General features: G+C 46.5%; 1 protein-coding gene across 1 annotated transcript in view; it reads right to left on the reverse strand.

Annotated features, from left to right (window-relative positions):
- Positions 1-19,363, reverse strand: part of Dscam (Down syndrome cell adhesion molecule) — a 365,413-nt gene extending 346,050 nt beyond the window's left edge. The window contains exons 1-3 of the mRNA XM_013027340.1: positions 19,360-19,363; positions 18,314-18,631; positions 14,099-14,245 (exon numbers count right to left, since the gene is read on the reverse strand). Of these exons, the coding sequence (XP_012882794.1) occupies positions 14,099-14,245; positions 18,314-18,631; positions 19,360-19,363 (469 nt within the window). The remainder of the gene's footprint in view (positions 1-14,098; positions 14,246-18,313; positions 18,632-19,359) is intronic.
- Between the last annotated feature and the right edge of the window lie 2,533 nt (positions 19,364-21,896).

The following is a 21,896-nucleotide window of genomic DNA, read 5'->3' on the forward strand; positions in this document are numbered from 1 at the left end:
TGGATGCAAGGCGAATTCTGCAATACCTAATTTTAGCATGCAAAAGGAATCACTTAAATGCATTTTAAAGACAACTCAAGGGTTAACTTCAATGGCTAGCACAAACACTAACAGGTTTCAAAAGTATCAAAATATGTGTAGAGATTGTAAATGGGTTTTTAGTTCTAATTAGCACTATTATTTATAAACCCGCAAATGAATTAAATGTGGCACAGTATAAACATTGGTCTCTATATTAGGTTTAAGTATCTCTTTCATTATTTTCTCTACTTTTCCTTTTGTTTGAAATGTATTCTTTCCACAAATGAAATAACCTTCACTGGATGTCTTCATGATGCACTGCATAAAACAAGAAGAAAAAGAGAACACCTCTATTGGAAAAGTTTCATCATTGAAATTAAAGATAATATTCATTCATGGTGTCTTCTGAGGATGAGTATGGGGGGACACTGTTGATAGGCTTCTTTGTGTGCAGTGGAGTTTAAGTTGGCAGAATAATTACAAGTGATCACCTAATGAAGAAGGCCAGCTCTGCCCAAACATGCCGGTAGTGGTGTTATCTGCAGGGGGGGGGTGGAGGGACGTGGGGGGGGTCTCCGTCATAGGCTGAATGTCAGCTTTAGGGTCTGCCTAAAGGGACAAGTATAAACAGAGAGGAGTTAAGTTTCCAGGACTGGACTTATTTCTTTGAGCCAAAGTCCCCTGCTTGGTGAATCAATGTAGACAACATAGAAAAATAAAGGAGGAGGTAACAATGCTTGATAGGAAATGTACTCATTACCTTACTCATGTAACTGTAACCCCTCTGTACAGTATTTCTACAATAAAAAACATATGTATGTATATAAAAGAAAAATGAATGCTTGGATAAACAAAACTATAAAATTGATACATCTTGTAACTTACAATATTCCTATCAAGACACTCCTACTTTTTTCAAAGTACATATTCTCCGTGTGGAATAACAGCAGAAATGATCAGACCAAGCTTCCAGCAGTCCTGGGGACCCCCGCTTAGTATTGCATCCCAGACTTATTGTAACTCAGAAAGAGTGAGGATATTGGAATGTAACGTGTTTGTGAGGAGACAAAGTCCCAACATTCCTGTTCGCTGATCAACTAGAGCACGAATGCATCAACTCATTCGCTGCTCACCATCTTCGCTGTGAGATGGGGTCCAGGAGGATTTTTGTTTAATCCTTTCAGTCTATAGTTATTTTTTAACTTTCTTTTCTTTTGACTATTTTTTTTAAATCCTTAAGTAGTTGTATGAAAGAGCAGCCATCCAACAAAACAGTTTGTGAACCAAGAGTCCCTTAACCAGTGTCACTTTCCCACTCTCTCACCCGCCCCTCCCAAACTATTCCTTCCCTCCTTGCTCTTAGCTTTGGAGGCGCTGCATTGAATATTTTCCTGCCATCTAACAAAGCAGTTTGTGTGTACAATATGTCTTCATCTGTGTCACAAATGTCACACTTTTGCCACCACCCGATCTTTCCCTTCTCTTAGTTTTCTTACACTTGCTGTGGCTAGAATGAACATACAAACCTATAAGTGAACATACTAGCAGGTATGCAAGCAGTAACAAACATATTAACAAATGAATTAATGGAATTCATGGAAAGCTCAAATAGTATATTTTTTAGAAACACTAAGCCAAAGCCCAAGTATCAGGAAATGGATACTTGGGAGGTGGGGTAGGCAAATGAAGCAGGGAGGAAGGATACAATCAAGAATTAACTATAGGTACCACAAAGTTAAGAAAAATAAGGTTGTAATTCTTTCTTGTTTTTTTTTAGAGCTATCAAAATTGTTGTTGCCTGGAGCCGGTGGAGGCTCATGCCTATAAACCTAGCTACTCAGCAGGCCAAGATCTCAGAACCAAACACAGCCTGGGAAGATAAATGTGAGACTCGTGACTCTAATGAACCACCCAAAGCCACAAGTGGAAGTGTGGTCCAGTGGTGGAGTGTCAGCCTTGAGTGAAGAGCCACGCGGGAAGGCAAGGCTGTGAGTTCAAGACCTGCTGGGGGGTCAGAACAGAGGCCAATGGTAGATGCCGCTGGAGTACCGTTCTGTGGGCTCGAGTCCTGTGCAGAGTACACTTCATCTACCCCCTCCTGTAGAGACAAACCCCTCAGCCTTCTCGCCTCTGATATGTTGGCTTTTGTCTTTGTAGGTTTGCTTGGTTTGGTTCCAGACAGACACAGGCTGACTCAAACTCACAATACGCACTATGTCTTCCCGCCAAAGGCTGGGAGTGCAGGACTCCCCAGCCCCCCTGGCTCCTCTGTTTCTCCTGTCTCATTTAAATGATCTGGCAAAATGACTTACCCAGAATTAAAAACAAACAAACAAACAAAAACCAACTTGGCAACTAAGCTGTCACTCATAAATAACCGGGTGATCAACAGACACAGGCAGACTCTGCGTCTTTGGGAGGGCTGCCTCTAGTCTAATCTCCTACAGAGCAGACGCCCCAAAATAATTAGTGTATCCAGACCCTGGACGTGCACTCATTAAAGACACCTCCATCAGCTCCACGCCACACACCGGCCACATTCTCAGCTGCATCACAAGGACTCCCGGCCCTCTGCCCGGAGGCCCTGTCCCGTGTGTATTTGGTTTACATGCCATCCTGTTCAAGCACACAAGGAAATTGCCATCATATTTTCTTCCAAATGTTATTACAATTTTTAAGTCTATAATTTACTTGTCTTTTATTTTGTCAACATATGGCTATCACAAAAGTCAACAGAAATTCAATTTCATCAACTACTTTCTTTAAAAAAAGAATCAGGATAAAGTAATCCTCATGATGATTTTTGAAGCTCTCCCTCCCCCCCCCCTCTCTGTCTCTCTTCTTATAGGCAAACCAACCCCTTTGGTTTGGGCCTTTCTACCTTTATGATGCATTTTACATTGGCCCTGGAATTCCTCAATAGAATTGGATACAGTCCACCACACGTTGTATCCAGAATATATGTGTGGGACAGTCCAAAATGGAGAGCTACACATATTCCCTATGACACCCATGTCCACACAACTCATTTTCCATCAATGTGAAACTGAGTGATAAGAATGCATTGATAACCAATAGAATTGTATTCATCCATCAGGAAGAACAACGGCATGCCGTTTGCAGGGAAATGGATGGACCTAGATAAAATTGTGTTAAATAAAGAAAGTTAGGCTCAGAGAGAATCAGGATGCATGTGGAAGTTAGATCTAAAATACAAACATAATGAATGAAAGGGGAGGGGGAAGAGGCAGTCAAAATTCATCATATATAGCACAAAATTAAGACAAGTAGGGGAAGGGATAGGGGTGAGAATGTTGTGGGTGAAACGCACATCAGGATGTATTGTATTCATAAACTGTCTCGTTAAATGGCAAACAGATTCAGTTCATAAACTACACAATTAAGAAAAGTGTGGGGAGGGGCGGTTGGAAGGGGGTGAGAATGTTGGGAGGGGTGCTACATCCCTAACATCTCTGTTCAATGACACCTCCTTTGTACAACTACTTAATGGCATAGAAAATAAGCATAAACATGTGAAAACACATCCAGGGCCATATGCATAGTTACACAAGCAAACTAACAGAAGTAGGATATGCACAGGGAAGGGTTCCCATGGTGTAACTGAGCTTACCCACAGTCTACCAAATGAATACCAGGAAGCCAAAGCATTTGGCCTGAAGGGGGTGAGACCAAGGCAACTGTTGAATGGAGAGAGAACAGGTGGGTGCATGTGGAATTGGAAGCAGGTAACTTGAGATGGGTGGAGTTGGACCTACGGTGAGAACCATAGAAAGGGTAACATTGAGAGATGCCTCATCCACATGAACTGACATGTTGAATAGAAACCCCACTGTACAACTACTTAAAGATAATATATTTTAAAAGACTGTACAGAAGTCAAGGTCATGAATTGGTGGTGAGTGGGATTTTGTCACGTAAGTTGGTTCCTTGAAGTGTTTTGAACCCAGAACACATGCAACCTTTCTTTCTATCTTCTCAATCTCCATGGACATAGTTCGGTAAAATTCTGAAGGGAAATCTTCCTCTTGGAGAAATGCCACTGATTGCACAGAAGTGTTTCCTTCTGCTTCTAGTACAGGCTCGGATTTTCAGGGCTTCTCCCCAGCCGACAAACATCCCTTCATTTAATGTAGCATTAATTTTTAAACTATGACATCCGTAATCTGCCTCTTCCTGGAGCGGTGGTGTGCTGATGGTTCATCTGTAACCACGCTTACGGAAAATGCAAAACACACTGCAATTTTGGCACACAGGTGTTTTTCAACTTTCAAACAGAATATTCCAGAAACATTCAAGGGATAAAAGAAGGTAGGACAAATGTCCAATACCCCGTACCCGATCCCAACTCTGTTAACAAATGCTGCACTACTGTTCTCTACCAGACCATTTTGAAGCAAATCTCAGATCCCACTGAAGTATTTTTTGGAAAGCAGCTTCATATTGGTTGATGTTTATTGATGTTTATTACTAAATATACAAGAGAGCCATAGTGCCCAGCCCATCATCTATACATTCATAAACACACACACACACACACACACACACACACACACACCTGCATCTTTTCTAAATAATTCCAGCTGCTTCTACCTAAAATAAAACAGGCAGACAGCTCTGAATCCATTTCACCACACAGTGTAGGAAGGACTGGGATGGACACCTGTCCCGAGTTCAGATGCTACTGAGACAATGCTTCTTCCACACTATAGAAAATCATGTTGGAAGCCCATCTATCTGACCATTGGATCTGAAAAAACCTGTCAACAAAACCAGACCAGTGGGCTCGAATAGAAAAGACCAAAACCAAAACCAAAACCAAAACCACGAAGCCAACAGATGTTTGAATTGATCGTGCAGCCAGCAGTCAGAGCACTGGAGGTCCTGGCAAGGTGGGCGTGGGGGGGGGGGAGGAGCGGACAAGCCTGTCTGCTCTCACTCATCCCCCAGCTGGGATTCAGACAGCACCCCCTTCCCTTCAGTGAGTGAGTCCACACACCTGTTCCCCACTCCCAGTGCTGCCCCGGCCAACTCTGTTAAGAAAGGGTGTTGAGACTGAACATAAATGACGCAAACTTAAATCACAGGAAAAAGTTTATTCAAATTGCTGTTTCCCTTGCTTTTTAAATGCTGGTCTGATAGCTATTAATAAACCAAACCTCATCATTAAGAAAAAAGGACTCTGTATCCTGTGTAATAAATAACTGATGCATGCAGACAATCCTGCCCAGCCTCTGCCGAGATCCTGATGCTTAACACCCTGATATCCACCCCTGATGTTACACATTAGACTAAAGATGATCCACTCACACACTGCCTGATTAAGTTGACTCCTCAAGAGAACTACACACACACACACACACACACACACATGCACACACACATGTGTGCGCACACACCCACGCCCACATGCACGTACATGCACACACACACGTGCGCACACACGCACACACACGTGCGCACACACGCCCACGCCTACATGCACGTACATGCACACACACACGTGCGCACACACGCCCACGCCTACATGCACGTACACACATACACACACACACGTGCGCACACACACACGTCTCACACCTCTTCCTACTCTCCTTCTGCAGAGCTGCCTCATGAGGGGAGTTATAGATCCGCAGTCATGGCTGCCTCTGGGATTTAAAGGAGAAGTGGCCGTGGATACATACACACTGTCCACTGCAGCATGATCGGGTGCAAAGCCTGGGAGCTGAGCAGCGACACACTCGGCGTGTGTCTTAAATGTGTACAACTGACTCCAGTTTCATCATCGCCTGTGAAAAGGTAATGGTTACCCATGGTCTTATTATGTATGAAGATGTTGTCTTTGATAAGATCATTACAAAACCTAAGCACCTTTAGAACAGACATTGTGGTCATGTTGACAAAACAGGAGACAAACACTTGTGTCTGCATCTCTCCTGCCCACGCCAATCATAGCCATAAGCCAAGAGCAAGGGAATCGGGAAATAAACCTGGATTCCTAGGTTCAGGACTACAACAAGGCAGCTGAAGAGCGTGACAGCCATTGCCTGGCCTCAAGTTCACGGGCCTTCCATCTAAAATTGACTTCAGGGTTTCATGGCAACCAAACTTTGGAGACTATCAGAAGCATGACCAACCTGGGCATGGTGACTCATGCTTGCAATCATAACCACTCAGGAGGTACTGATCAACAGGATGGCTTCCCGAGGCCAATCCAGACCAAGTGTTTTTGAGACGCTATCTCTGTCAATTAAAAAGCTTTGATCCCGGCCACACAGGAAGTGTCAAGGGGAGGATGGACCTGCAGGCCAGCCTACACATAAAGGTGGGGCATAAAATAACAAACGCTCAAAGGGCTTGGCATGGCTCAAGTGAGAGAGCTAAGCCTATGGCCAGACCAAGACCCTGAGGTCATCCCCCAATACAAGCAAAGAAGCAAATACAAATGAGCAGAAGCGTGGGTAGCAATACCATGTTGAGACTTTCTTCCCTTACTGATGGGGGTTTGGTCAAGTCAACAGAACAGGAAATGACACAGGCAGCTTTCTTCTTGTTAATGTCAAGGAACTGAAGGGAACTGAGCAGAAGCAGGGAGAGTCGGGAATGTAGGCTGACACAAGAAATGGCAACATGGAGCTGATGAGCTCTAAATCAATCTGGCTAGCTCATTATTCATGGGAAGAATCTGGTCACATGGACATATTTTTTTCTGTTAAATCTTGAATACTGGACATAATATTGCTTGGAAGACACATCTTACTGGGCTCTATTCTGGAATGTTCTTTTTGGGGGGGGTCCAGTCATGGGCACTGAACTCTGGGCCTGGGCACTGTCCCTCAGCTCTTCAGCTCAAGGCTAGCGCTCTACCACTTGAGCCACAGCGCCACTTCCAGCTTTTTTCTTTTTGCTTATGTGGTGCTGAGGAAGGCAAGCAAGGCAAGCGCTCTACCACTGAGCCACCTTCTCAGCCCTATTCTGGAATGTTCTATGTGTGCATATGTGCATGGAATATATTCTGATTATTTTCACTGGCCCCATGACCCTATCCCATCCTCTCCCCCTCCCCCGCCCCGCTCTCACATGCCCCCTTATTGCACACCTAGAGATGGCCATGTTTAGTAAAATAGGGCAGACGCAGAAAGACAAGCACCACATTTTTTGATATGCATAGTCTAGACTATTCAGGAAAGTAGAATACTGTTTTGGAGCACAAATGGCCACACATGGAAATTGGAGCCCTAGAAACAGGCCATGTGCATCTAGACCGTGCCCCTGTGGCTCTCCACCGAGCGATCGAGCCTGGCCGCGTTCCCTTCTGGAAACATCCCTCCTCCGCTGCAAGTTCATTTGGCGGTTTCAATGATAGGGTTTCAATGCAAAGGGATAACAATGCCTGGAATGGAAAATTTCACCCTCTAATTATAGACGGGGGAGCGCAGCATGGCCTTTCTTTTCCGATATCATCTGTGGCTTGGAAATGACTTGATGAAACCCCTTAATTAAAAACAAAAAAAAACTTTTTTTTCCCCCTGGGACAAGAACAATTGTAGAGAAAGATACTGATCCATGCAGAGGGCACCAAGGACAAAAGAATGCATGGCCAGGGAGGAGGGGCAGCAATGGCGAGATCGTAGACAAGAGAGAAGCTGGAAGTGTTTACTTGCAATTTAGTTTGAACAAAGAACGAATCCCCCTCATCTGCAAGAGAGGATTCACTGTGGCTGAATCTTTGTCCATTTGGGGTGAGGGCATGCACAATAAATCTCCCTGGTTTGTGTGTAGAAATTTGCTATGGACGCCCAAGTAGACCAAGAATAGATAAATAGATAGATAGACGATAGACAGATAGATGATAGATAAATTGATAGATGATAGATATGATAGATAGACGATAGATCAGATGGATAAAAGGTAAATCAGATAGCTAGATAGATGAGATGATAGATTATTATAGACAGATGAGATAGATAATACGTGGATGAAAATACTGGAGAACAGATGGTTGTAGATAGATAATGATACATAGATGGTATATAACAGATAATAGGTAGATGATCGCTGGTAGAATACACAGATACACAGAGATCTCCCCAGAAATATACCGACTTCATCTACACCAAAGTATGTTGTACGCAGTAGTTGAGGTAAAATTCAGAATTACATCTATTTCATGGTGGTTCATTTATAGAAAGATGGGTTTCTTTTGAGTGGATAGTCATCGCAGCTCCTTTGTATTAAGTATATTCATTTTAAATGTGTTTAAAGTCTTCTATGTCTCTGGCTCACTGGGATCCTTTTCAAACAGGTCACATAATTTTTTTAATGGCAACACTTAAAGCAATGCTTTACATGCAGTAAATGTTTAAGTAACAGTAAAGGAGAAATTTTAAATGTCAAAAATGACTAGAGGAGAAACAGCAACAAGATCCCCGCCGACCTTCGCTTGTTCGATTCCTGCTCCACCCTCTGACCTGTTCTCCATCTGCAGAGCTGGGACCTGGTGCTAGCCTGCCCCAGGGAGACAGGGGCAGGGATACAGCGGCCTTCACCTCTTCACCCGGGACCCTGAGCAGACCCCACTAGCCAAGATGCTGTCCTCACGACCCTTCATCCTGGTGGCCATCCCCGCATAAGAGACAGCAATGTCCTTCCACAGGGAAACCCTAGGAACTAAGACCACGGTTCACCTGTCCACCATGGCAGAGCTGACTGCTGTCCTGGGGCGTCTGTCCCATCAGTGGGAGAGCATGGCTGTGCGGCTGTGGAAAGGAGAAAGGCAGCCCGTGACTCCAGCGCTCTGCACACACAGACGCCCGTAGACATGCCAGCCTCTTACTAGGTGCTGTGCCCAGTGACTCCAGAGTGCTGGGGGACTCAGACCTCCATGGATGCTCATTGCAGTAACAGAGCAAGCTTCTTCTCCGTTCCCACGCAGCCCCATCAGGTCCCCAACACCGCTCCCTCCCAGGGAGAACAGATCCCACCACACCGGCTCTTGGCATCGGCCACTGTGATGTGCCTAATACATAGGTGGTCTGTCTTGGTTGGCTCTGTCAATCATTTCTTCCTTCCTACAATGTAATTGTTGCATTTCGTCCTTCCAAGAATGCAGATGGCATTCTTCCTAAAATATGTAGCATTCTAAATGGCGTATTTTATTTTTCTGGAATCTGCTCTGCTTCCCCCAGGCAACCTGTAGCATGGTGCACAGAAGCCTGCCGAGCCAGCAACATTCCCTGGGTAGCGGCACCCTGACCTCTGTGCCCCTCAGGATGGAGCAGAGCTGGTCCTGAAAGCACTTGGGGGGGCTACTCCTTGGCGTGGGGGTCAGGGTCCCCTGCTTGTCCTGACCCAAACCCCACAAGCCCCACAAGGAAGATCTCATGCAGAGAGCAGGCCGCGCTGTTCCCTTTTCCCAGCCAGGAGGAAGAGTCAGGCTTGGGCCCTCTCAGGCCATCCAGGAGCCATCCTGGAAAATGGAGCCTCCTTTGTTTCCGCAGACAGGAACTATCACCACAGGGGCCGAGGCTGGACAGGGAGGCGATTTCTCCAGGAGAGTAATAGGTTTGCGTTTTTTCCCATTTTCCAAATCCGGTTACCCTTGGGCTGTGGCTTTGATGTGAATGTGGCTAAACCCCTGGTGAGCCACGCACAGCTTTATCAGGAGAGACAGATGCAGACACTGGGCTCCTTCACTGCCCCCACTTCCTAATCCCAGGCGCTGCCCAACTCCCAAGGGGACAGGGACCCAGGCAGGAAGCTGCTATCCTTACCCTTCAGCCCACGGCGGTTGGTAAATCTCAGCCTATGCCTTTGGCCATCTCCAAGGCAGAGACTGTCCACACTATTCTTTTTATGGGACTACATGAATATTCAGATACTCAAAATTCTGTCCCCTCCCTGCACCCACCCCCACCCAGCCAGAGAAGTAAGACTGCATGCAGACTCATACACTCCTTTCCAGGAGGGAAGAAATGAGTGGGTCAGATCCGAGCTCCTGAGTAAGAATGCGAGGTGGCATGATGTGTGCCTGCCTCTACTCACTTTTGTACCCGAGAAAAGGCATGGGGGGGCCTGGGAGGTGGCTCAGTGGTGGAGCGCTTGCCCTGCATGCCTGAGGCTCTGGGTTCCATTCCTCAGCACCACATAAGCAAAAAGAAAAAAGCCAGAAGTGGCACTGTGGCTCAAGTGGTAGAGCGCTAGCCTTGAGCTGAAGAGCTGAGGGACAGCACCCAGGCCCAGAGTTCAGGCCCCACAACTGGACCCCCCCTCAAAAAAAAAAGAAAAGAAAAGGCATGGGACCCTCCACCCAGGGCAAGAGTGGCAGACATTATGAATCTTTCCTTCTTTAGGGGCTAGTATGGGAAGCTGACTTTCCAGGTTCTTGGATTTTTTTTCCCCAAATACATGAACTCACACCTGTGATACTAGCTACTCAGAAGGCTGAGAGAGGAGGACCACAGTTCAAAGCCAGCCTAAGCAGGAAAGTCCCTAAGACTCTATCTCCAATTAGCCAGCAAAAAACTGCCAGTATTGGTATGGCTCATGTGATACAGCACCAGCCCTAAACCAAAAGCTAAATGAGAGCATGAGGCTACAAGTTAAAGCTCTTGCACAAAGATGGAAGGAAGGAAGGAAGGAAGGAGGGAGGGAGGGAGGAAAGAAGGAAGGAAGGGAGGGAGGAAGGAAGGAAGGAAGGAAGGAAGGAAGGAAGGAAGGAAGGAAAAATTTGGAGATGATATTCATTTATGTTAGCTAGCATTTCCAAGAAGCCCTTGGCCTATGGATTTGCATGAAGGTAAATTTCACCTACCAAAAGGAACCCTTTCTTCTGTGGTCTGCAGGTCCCTAAGACTGAGCATCCCAGCTACTTGAGTGATACCCATCAGAGCAGACTGCAGCCAGGGGCCTGAGCAGGAGCCAAGGCCTGGGCTAACAGACCCCAGCTGTCAGCCAGAACCCGGCCCCCTTTGCAGCCTCCCCCCGCCATGCACACAATGTGAACTCGCACAGCTGTTTTCTCATGGTCCATTTGAGTCCAACACGTGTCCTTCTACAGGGAGAGGCTGTGGCTACCAGTGAGCTGCTCCAAGCAGGAGAGCGGCTTCCTGGGACAGATTTCTCAGCCCGATTCACAGGCAGCACTGTCCAGGGAGAGGTAAGTGTGTGTTGACCACATTGTGTGTGGATTTAAACTCGTCAGACAACAGTTGCTGGGGGTATCAGTTTTACGGGAAAAGCAGAAGCAACTTGACCTCTTGCAGATCATCTTCTGTGCATGTAGACTTTGGGACATTTTTTTTCCTGGAGCTCAGTGGTCTTTCAGAAAAAGCCCCTCTATCTGGGGTCCCCCTCTCCCCCTCTACCCCCACCCCCTCCTCCCCGGTTGAGAAGACAGAGTCTCAGCCCAGGATCCCACAGCCAGCCCAGCCAGCCTCGGGCTTCCCACATGCCCCACTCTAGGCTCTTCTCCACTGAACCATCCCATTCATTTTGTCGCTGGCAGGGACTTTGTGACTGCCTTCACGTACTGGGCACGTTGGACACGCGTTAGTACCAAACCACAGCCACTGGCCCTTCCAGGTTACTACCTAAGCACTGCGCCTGCTGTACCCATGAGCAATAAGAGCCAGTCTCATTATGAAGGCTGGCGCTCAACTTCCGATTAGACACCCCGGCTTAGCTTTGCAAGTCTCTTGTCATCTGCAAGGTCGTGTTTCCTCAAACTTCTGTTAGACTCGGACTGAGCTGAGTCTACGCCCCGGCGCGCCCCCCACCCCCATCACTCAATGGCTTATACACAAATAAAAGTTGCTTACTGATGGGCTCTTCAAGAGCAAAACTCGGGGGCTACATTTGGGACAAGAAAAGCCATGGGTCATACTGTGGCCTCCCCAATGCCACCAAGAGCCACGAGTCAGGGCAGGGAGGAGAGGAGGATCGGGGTCTATAAGCAAGGTCCATATGGTGTGCCCACAGACCAGCACCCTCCCCCTGGAATTCCCTTTTCATTCCACTAGGCTCACTCTGGAAGAAAAGGAAATCTAATCACCACCAAAAGGTGAAACCTACACATGAATATAGTACTTACTGGAAACATCTAGAAAGCCTAAGGGTCTCCACATTGTGTTACGGATTATAGAAAGTAAGAATAAAGGCCGCACAGGGATGGAGGATTTCTGTCTCTCGTTCTGATGTCCAGGCCTCTTTTCAGGCCCAAACCTGACTGAGTTCACGCGTGGCCACGTGACATGCTCTGTGAAGTTAAGTCAGACCAGAGATGACGTGAGTTCTTCTCAATGCAGCACTGCGGGGCAGTTTGTCAGCCGCCCATGCTCTGCTCCCCTGCCAGGGCAGACACGAAAACCTTGAAGCGGGGGCCATGTGACATGTGGCCAACACCCATCACCTAGTCCCTTGAGTGTGAACACTGCAAACACTGCCCCAAGTGCCCGCCCTCCCACACTGCCCCACCCCCAACGTGGAAGTCCCTCCCCTCCAACTCTGAGCTCAGCCAAATGATGCCATCCAATCTCTCCATCTGCCATGAGGAGACCTGAAATGCCCCCTGAAGAGGGGAGACATTAAACCACGAATTAGCAAATCATATGGGTAGTGTAATCTCTATGCTGATCACTATAATCATGTTTCTGTTCTGAAACTTTAACATTTTCAATACCCTAAGCTAACAAATTATTACCATTAATCAACATAGCAGCAAGAATTTATTGTTCACTGAAGCATAAGGGTTAGTGCATTCACTGTACAGACAATACTAAGGAAAACTAAAAGCTAAAAGACCCTATACTTCTTTAAGGACAAAATATCTCAGTCTTGAATTGGATTTGAAATGCATCCTTGATAGAAAGTAACCTTGACTCTCTAGCTAATGGATAATCTGAGAATAATAAAAAAAAAAGATATGTCTCTGTGAGGGGTGAGTCCAAACTGCTCTATAAGGGTTACCAAATGGGCTGGGAAGGTGGCTCAGTGGTAGAGCGCTTGCCTTGCATTCATGAGGCCCTGGGTTTGATTCCTCAGCACCACATAAGCAGAAAAGCCAGAAGTGGTACTATGGCTCAAGTGGTAGAGCACTAGCCTTGACTGAAGAGCTAAGGGACAGCACCTAGGCCCAGAGTTCAAGCCTCATGACTGACACCCCCCCCAAAAAAAGGGTCACCAAATGTTGGTGCCGATTAAGAATTACACTACAATATGTGTGTGTGTGTGTGTGTGTGTGTGTGTGTGTGTCCATACACACAGCCATTATTGCCAAAGCCATGAAAAGAAAAGCAACTATTTATCACACACATTGGAACACAGGTTAGGTTCATCACAATTCTTCTCCAAAAGCAGACAATACATTCTTTAATATACCAAGTGCCATTTTTCAAGAGAATAATTCAAAGAGAAATCTGAGAGTTGTGCCCAGACAGGATTTCCCAGGTAAGCAGCAGGGACCAAGAAGCCAATGGAAACACCATTAGTAATAGAGGAACCATAATTTCTTAGAAGATAGTTCATCATGTCATTTCTAGAAACCAGATATAAACCAAGAACTTTTATTCCTATGCATGCATATCTTTCCTATCTCTCTCTATATATTATAAATAATGCATATGTAATATATATATGCTTACTAGAATATTGAGTCCAAGTTCAAAGACATAACAGAATATATTTGAAAGGAGCTATAGTTCACAAAATTAAAGCTTCCACGGCCCCCATTTTCATCTCTAAATATCAGTCACACCTGTACCATCGACGCGTCTCGCAGACATATCACCTTCTTGCCTGTTTGGAAAAGCAGAAATAAAACCACCATTTTCCCAAACAGGCTACCATAACGGCTACACTCAGAGTAGGAGTAACTCATCCTTACCCATTTACTAGTGCACCAGAGTGTGAGGAACTGAGCCATGGCAAACCAATATCCACACACTGGCATCCTGATCATGTAGCATCCCCCCAGGGATCCTACAGACAGACAGACAGACCTGAGCGGGCCGGCCGTGGGGGGAGCTGGCCATACCCCCCACGCTGGAGACGCGCAGCCTACCTGACACAAGTGAAACGGTATCTTTCTCCCATGAGACAACAGTGATGTATGCCTCCACCGAGGAGGGGATAATGCACTTGAAGACCGCAACATTGCCTCTCATGGTTTTCTGGTCCTCCACACGGACTGTATAGGGCTCCCGTAAAACTGCAAGGCAGGAAAAGGAGCCTCGGTAAGACACAGAGCCAAGGGTTCACGCCGAGCGCCTCCCAGTCGCATGCACAGCGTGATAACTGCATGACATCTCAGCACATTTCATGTCTTTCATCTGTCCCACATAGTCATTCGCTATTAGCAATACACTAAACCCCGCGCTACAGGAAATGTTTCACCAGACCCCCTGAAGGCAACATGAGAGAGAAGGGGCTTTATTCTTGCAGTACTGGATTTGAACTCAGGGCCTCGTGCTTGCTAAACAGGCTCTCAACCACTTGAGCCCCACCTTGATTGTTTTACATCAGGTATTTTTTTTTAAATAAAGTTGGGTTTCCCAGGAGTCTGACCTCAGAAGCACCATTATTATGCAGATAGGATGGAGGTTTGCTCACCTGTGCAGGCAAACAACTAATCCCTTAGGGAGGCTTGAGGCTGAAGTTTCACATTGGAAAGAAGCCACAAAGAGACAAGTCAACTAACACTGCTCATTGCTAACTGAGAACGTGAGTGTGTTAGAGGGTAGAAGAAGCAAAGAGGAAAGGGCAGGAGGGGGGAGGGGGAGAGAGAGAGAGAGAGAGAGAGAGAGAGAGAGAGAGAGGCTAGACCACCAGAGAGAGGGGAATCCATTATCACAGGGACAGAGGCCTAAGCAAATGTGGATTCCAGCTGTCTATAGGGGCAGAATCCCATGAGGTCCCCAGAGAGAGAGAGGAAGAAGGGAAGTACTCCCACCCAGCTTCCCCACCTGACTTGAGTAGTAAGTCATTTTTAAAAAATCACCTGAGGACTTCTAACAACACCTGGCACAAAAGAAGTACTAGATGAACTGTCATCCATCTGCATCGGGCAGCCTGGGTTCATCCTAGGACCGACGCCAAGGGTGCACCAGTCCCTCACGTAAAGCAATAGTGTCAGACTGGAGCCCCCGCTACTTGGGAGGCTGGGGCAAAAGATGCACTTGAGCCCAGAGTTCAAAACCAGACCAGGCAATGTATTGAGACCTTGTCTCAAAAAGACAGATTAAAATTAAGCAAAACAGAGCAATAACTGCAAGTCCACCTATATACATCCTCTAGATGATTTTGAACCCCAAATACTGTATAAGCGCCATGTGTATTATCCTGTTATAAAGAGTATTCTTTAGATACTTTTTAAAGAGTATTCTGTCCATAATTTGCACTCATGTGTTGACCTTGAATACCATGACTGCGACACTCTCCATTAGTTACTGGCTCCACTAGCTGCCTTGCAGATTCCATCAGACATTTTGCATTCATGATTCTCATCCACAAATAAGACAGGCAGACTCCTGAGCGATTCTGCGCACAGTTCATGTCTTTTTCTTGTCATATTGCTCTGGCTGCAGCCTCTAATTCAATGCATGGTGGAAATGGTAGACACATACAGTATTGCTGAAGATCCTTGCAGTACAGGAGAACATTTCCACTTTCAGTGTCAGTTTGTGCTGTATTAGGATTTTTCTACTTGTTTTTATTGGAATGAAAATCTGCCTTTGTTGTCTCAGTTTTCTGAGAATATTATCACGAGTAGATTTGTTCATTTTTTGCATCCATTGGAGTTTTTTGAGGGGGGAGTTCTTCTTCTTCATTACCTTTAAGCCGCTGTACAAAGGGTTACCATTCAGTTCATAATTACAATGCATCTATATCACCCTGGTGCTTCCCCCACAGGGACATTTGTCTGGTTTCCCTTTCTGATAATGCCTTCATTTTCACTTACTTTCAGGGTAATGCAGACCTCCTCTGATGCTGAAGAATCTATTTAGGATTGCTTTCTATTATTTCTTCTTTAAATGTCTATTAGAACTCAGAGTGGAGGGGGGGTGCCATGTTAGGAAACATTTATCTATGAAATAATAGATGTGAGAGTTCTCAGTGTGCCCATGACTTCTTTGGTGAGCTCATATTTTGTGTTTCTCAAGAATATTTCTATTCATCTAGGTTGTTGAATGTATTGACATGTGCTCAAGTCCTGGGTCTTGAATTCCTGGCCTAGGCACTGCCCGGAGCTTCCTCTGCTCAAAGCTAGCACTCTACTGCTTGAGCCACAGCTCCATTTCTGTGGAGTAGTTTATTGGTAGTTTATTCGTGATAAGAGTCTCATGGACTTTCCTTCTTGTGCTGGCTCTGAACAGCAATCCTCAGATCTCAGCCTCCTGAGTAGCTAGGATTACAGGTGTGAGCCACTGGTGCTCAGCTCATATCCTCGTTCTTAATATTTCATTATTATCACTCTACCAATCATGCTTTCCATTGTTTCCTATCCTCATAAGGAAGGGGATCTCAGTCACCTGATCTGTGGAATGAACAAAACTGCTGTGCAAACCCCTTTCGTGTCCTCTGTCCAGAGACACATGGCAGAAAAATGGGGCCAGTCACCTTGTCACTCCTACACTTGCCTTTCAGGAGGAAGCCCATGTGCTCCCCATCTGGTCTTCTGAAGGCCCATTCAGTTCTGCCCAGCATCTGCACACAGGTGAAACCAGATGTTCAAGTAGCCAATAAACCATCTAAAGATGGGTGTGGAGCTGGGAATGTAGCTCAGTGTCCCAGCAAGTGCTTAGCAAAGCAAAGCCTCGGGTGTGATATCCAACACCCATGTGGCAACTCTAATACGTTCAGAATGAGCAAAATGAGAGGCACTATGTGGCCCTTGGGCATTGTGATTGTCCACAGTATATGTTCAAGCAGACCCCTCAGTGCAGGCCGGAGCCAGAGTTAACAGGGTTTCCGATACAGACACACACATCTTAATCCCATAGCTTTGCAAGACATAGATGAAACTTCTGCACCCCCAACCAAACTTGCAGTATCATGCCAAATCAACAAACACTGAGGAATCCGAAAAAACGGCGGTTAAAGCTGACATGAGCATGCAATGCCTTTGTCTGACAGGAAACCGGTGGTGGAAATCACGGATTATCTCACACAGATAGAGCTGTCTGAAATTCCAGGTCTCTGTATAAGTGGAGCTTTGTAGACTATAAATACGTTCTTGTAACACATCATTAAAACACTCAGTCTGCCAAGTCAAAAGCATTCACTGTATCTCTGTGTTTGTCAGGCATGGAGGTCCCTATACAAACTTCATTTGCTTTATTTTAATGATTTGACATATCAAATTTCCATTGATTAAAGCCAGTCTTCCTCCGTCTTTCTTAAGTGCATTCTTGTGCAGATTTTGGAATTCATGAGCGTGTCACGGAGATCAAAATATCGTTGAGAAAATGACTAGCTGGCAGAGTGAGTCACAGTCTAATGTTTGATTGCTTATATCAAAGAGATTGTATGGAAGAGCTCGGGAACAATCTCACATTTGTGCTCCCAACGATGCGTCTTCTCCAAACCTTTCCTCACTGGTGACAGCAGTCATTGCAAAGTTCCCCCAGCTACCTGGTGCACGAGACCCCAGCCCTGGCCCTTTCTTCTGCCCCGTGATTCCGTTGTGCCACTTTACGCCAGTGTGGCAGTGGCAGGCTGAAAAAAAAATAATCAGAATGCTGTTTGCTAACGGGAGTCTGGCTGGGGGTTTGTTTTGCAGGGCTTTGTCGGATCTACAGAAGGACACAATATGTCCTGTGTACAAAGCCTCTGATGTCTGCGCATCTCAGGCTGCGTTTCCCAGTTGACTCCTAGCAGTGATGATCTTAAAGTCACAATATGTTGTTAAAAAGAACATATTTCCACAACATGGCGAGCAAATGAGACTGGTCTCTCTCTATTCCAGTCTGCACTGAGAATGCAAATATTTGTCTTTCGTTTCCCCTCCTTTCTACTTCCTCTCAGATGGCGGAGTGGAAGGGAGGGAAGGAGGAAAAAGGGAAAACACACCCACACCAGATGTGAGCCAGAGAAAATGGAGGTCCAAGCATCCGTTAGTGACAACATAAGAAGGTTAGGATAAACTGGAGAATTTAATAGCCACGTTCAAGCTTTAGTTCCTACATGATGAGCCCCTTGGAATCTAGTGAACAAATGACCAGAGACACAGAGAACAGATTGGCACCAGGGTCGCCAAGCTTGGGGAAGCCGTACTCACCAGCCTTGATGTGGACATCCTGACTTCTAATTTTCCCTGAAGGATTTTCAGCTGTGCAATAGTAAGTATTATCGTGGATTAAGGTACTGAAGCTCGAAGGAGGGAAGGGGAAGATTTGGAGAGTGCCGTTGGGGTGGACATGGCGGATGCCGGGGACATCGTAGATCTCCTCACCCGTGGCTAGGTACCATCTGAGAGTCACAGGAGGGACGCCTGCAGCCGGGCAGGGCACCAGCGTCCCCGAGGTACTGGCAAACACTACCTCTTGCAGAGATGCATTGACAAAGTAGAGGCTGGAGTGAGCTTCTTCAGTGAAAACTGCAAGAAGACAACAGAAACAGCCGGTCAGGGCAACGTCACACACTCTGCCTGCAGCTCGGTCAGCCCCGAGCAGTCACCACAAGGCTCAACTCAAGCTAAAGAACTGGATGTTGCTCGGGATACTCAGCCCGGAAAGGCTGGGGTCTAGTTTCCTATCTGTGTGGACAAACTAACTGAAGAACACGTTAGCTTATCCCCTCTTGGTCCCCCATGGTACAGATCAAAACTGGATTTTGTATTTTATATCGTTTGCTGCTCACGGAGGCCAGGGTCTGGTCTCACGCTATTTCCAGGAGTGTCACAACCAAGATTGGGCAATGGCAGCAACAGCAGCCATCCACCGAGAGGTGGCTGAGATCTGAAGCTCGGGTTGCCCGGCACACAGACACGTATCATGAGATGCAATTCACCACTGTTTACGGAAAAAAAAAAAAAAGGAAAACCATATGCACAGCATTTGAAAAGGGCAACGGGTCATCATAGAAATAGAACGTTGAGCCCATATTGCATTTGCTGTTGGCAGCTGAGAGTAAATAACGTGATTTTGGCAAAGTTATTACTCAGTCTTGCCAGGCCAGCTTCTGAGTGTTTTCCCCGCATTTTTATTAGCACACTAGTGGTAAGTAAATGCAGATCATTTCATCGTGATATTTCCACACAGGAGTATAATATTCTTTGACCGTATTCTATTGATCTTTATACTTCTTCTTCTGGTCCACACATGCCCATGCGACTTGCACTGTGTTCGAGTGCACACACACAAAATGTGCCCTGGTTCTAGATTCTGCTTCATTTGTTGATGCTGTGTGTGTGTGTGTGTGTGTGTGTGTGTGTGTGTGTATTAGTGCCTGTTAAGCTACTTTCCTCTGATCTTTTTAAAATTTAAATGTGTTTCTGTTTGCATTCCTACAAATAAAACAACAGCAAACACTCCTGGAGTGTGGTGATGTTGCTGTAATGTCTGTGTCATAAGGTGCACCTGCCCATCCATTTGTATGTATTCAACTTGGGTTGGTAAGTAGGGCTGAAAACATCTACGCCATTCAAAGATCATGAGACTGGATCTGGAGTAAACATTGAAACTTCTTAGTGAGTGCGAGAGTGGGGATTGGCCCAGCCAGCCAGCTAGTAGCTGAATGTCGCCCTGTAGCCAGGCTGACAGCACAGGGGTGACCAAACTCAGAGCACCGTACTCTCTCCAGATTCCCTGGTAGAGCAATGCCCTCCTATGCATGCACGCATACACTCACACTCATGCATACATACACACACCACACCTCTGCAGCTAGAAGTATCTTCAGCTAAGCTCCACACTGGGAGTCAGCCCCACAGCTCCAGCCAAAGGGAATGACCTTGTCCAAGAAATGAGGGTCCACAGGCGTGTCTGGAGACTAGGGCCTTCCTGTTAAGGCCCGTGAAGGACATTGGCTGGGACCCCTGTCTCCGGGACTTGGTGAATCAGTGCCTGCCTGCCTGCCTCCCTCCCTCCCTCCCTCCCTCCTTCTCACTTCCTTCCTGCTGTGTCTCCTGACTACACAGCCCCAGCAGCTTTCTGAACACCTCGGCGGGCACGTATTCTCTCTTTAGTCTTCTAAGTGCTAATGTGGCCTCACGCTTGCGCTAGCACGGAGGTAGGCCTCCAGGCCTCGTTTTCGCCGTCTAGGCTTAGGATCAGCTCTCACTTCCTGCCTGAGCATGGCCCTAACCACAACTGCCTGAGTGTGGACATCCCACCCTTCCCAGATCGCAGGCCGGGACCACGTCACCGGACCACGTGGAGATAGCATCTCACAGGCTCTGTGCCTGGCCTGGCCTTGCACAGAGAGCCACCCAATCTCAGCCTCCCACCAAGTTTAACAGGCACATGTGTGGCGTCCAGCTAGAGACTGTGACGGGAGCTGCCCAGGCTGGCCTCAAACTCTGATCCTTCAATTCTCAGCCTCCATAGTAGCTGAAATGACGGGGTGAGCCAAACTCTCATATTTTTTTAATAATAAGTAAAATTAAAATTGAGCCAACTAAGATCCGATGTCATTCCATACCAGAGCGCAAGAAACTAAAAATGCAACTAAAAATATGGCACAACTAATCCCGAGAGGTCACTGGGTGTGGGAGGGCTTTGGAAGCAGTTCCTACATTGACTCACGTCACGATGCAGCTGAGACTTGCAGGCTGTGAATTTCTGGGGATCTCTTGGTTTATCATCTGTCTTATAAATGAACATTTCCACGATACAACACAAGGTGTTTTGGACAATGAAGCATTCCTACCATCTCATGGCATCGCAGCCCTCCTAAGGGGGCAGCTGGATGCAGGGCTTCCGTACACGTGTTCACAATGTGTGTTGTAAGAGAGTTATACCCTGCCAGCCACACAAATGGTACACATGGCTCACAATATCATTGATGGCAATAAACCACTATGTTGCCAGTTTATGCATTTACTATATGCAATTTTATGACTACTTTAGAGCACATTCTTATCTAAAAAAGGTTTACTGTAGACAGTGTCCTGTGTTGTGTTGACAGCAGCCTCGTGCATCCTGTGTTTCCGTGGGTGTCTGTGTGTCTGTGTGTATGTCTATGTGTCTCTGTGTGCCTGTGTATGTGTATGTGTGTGTTTGTGTGTCTGTGTGTTTGTATGTATCTGTGTGTCTGTGGACACTGGCACTGGGCCTTGAACTCAGGGCCTTGAGCTCTTGCTTGGCTTTCCCGCTTGAGGTTGGCACTCTACTGCTGAGCCACACTTGCACTTTTCCCCATGTTTCTTGGGGATGTGTAAAGATGCCACTCGCGATGTCCTCCCTCCAGGATAGACCCACGACGAGGGACTCACCCAACAGTGCATTTCTCAGAACATATCCCCCTCTGCTATCCGGCATCTGTGCCGGATGGGTGTAACGCTTTATCAACGCACACTGCAGTGTTTCCTAAACATTCATTTGTGAATCCACTGACTTCCTGTATCCATCTTTCCCATCATGCATTGTTGGGCAAAAGGTCAAGGATATCGTTACTTTTGTAGGATTTCTATTTCGTACAATTTGCGGTTTGGGCGTTACCCCCCTAGCCAGGGAACGGACCATTGCTGGAAGCCGGGGACAGGATGGCGGAGTGGATGAAAACTTGCACGGAGGCGCTGGCTCAGAGGGGCAAGGCGAGAACCCAGGCTCCCTTCACACCACAAGGAGCCCACAGCAGGATGGAGCCCTGATAGGCCTGCTTATTCCTTAATGGAAGAAAGGTCCAATCCTACCGTCCAG

Source organism: Dipodomys ordii, unplaced genomic scaffold (genome assembly GCF_000151885.1).
Source record: "Dipodomys ordii isolate 6190 unplaced genomic scaffold, Dord_2.0 Scaffold103, whole genome shotgun sequence".
Taxonomy (NCBI): Eukaryota; Metazoa; Chordata; class Mammalia; order Rodentia; family Heteromyidae; genus Dipodomys; species Dipodomys ordii.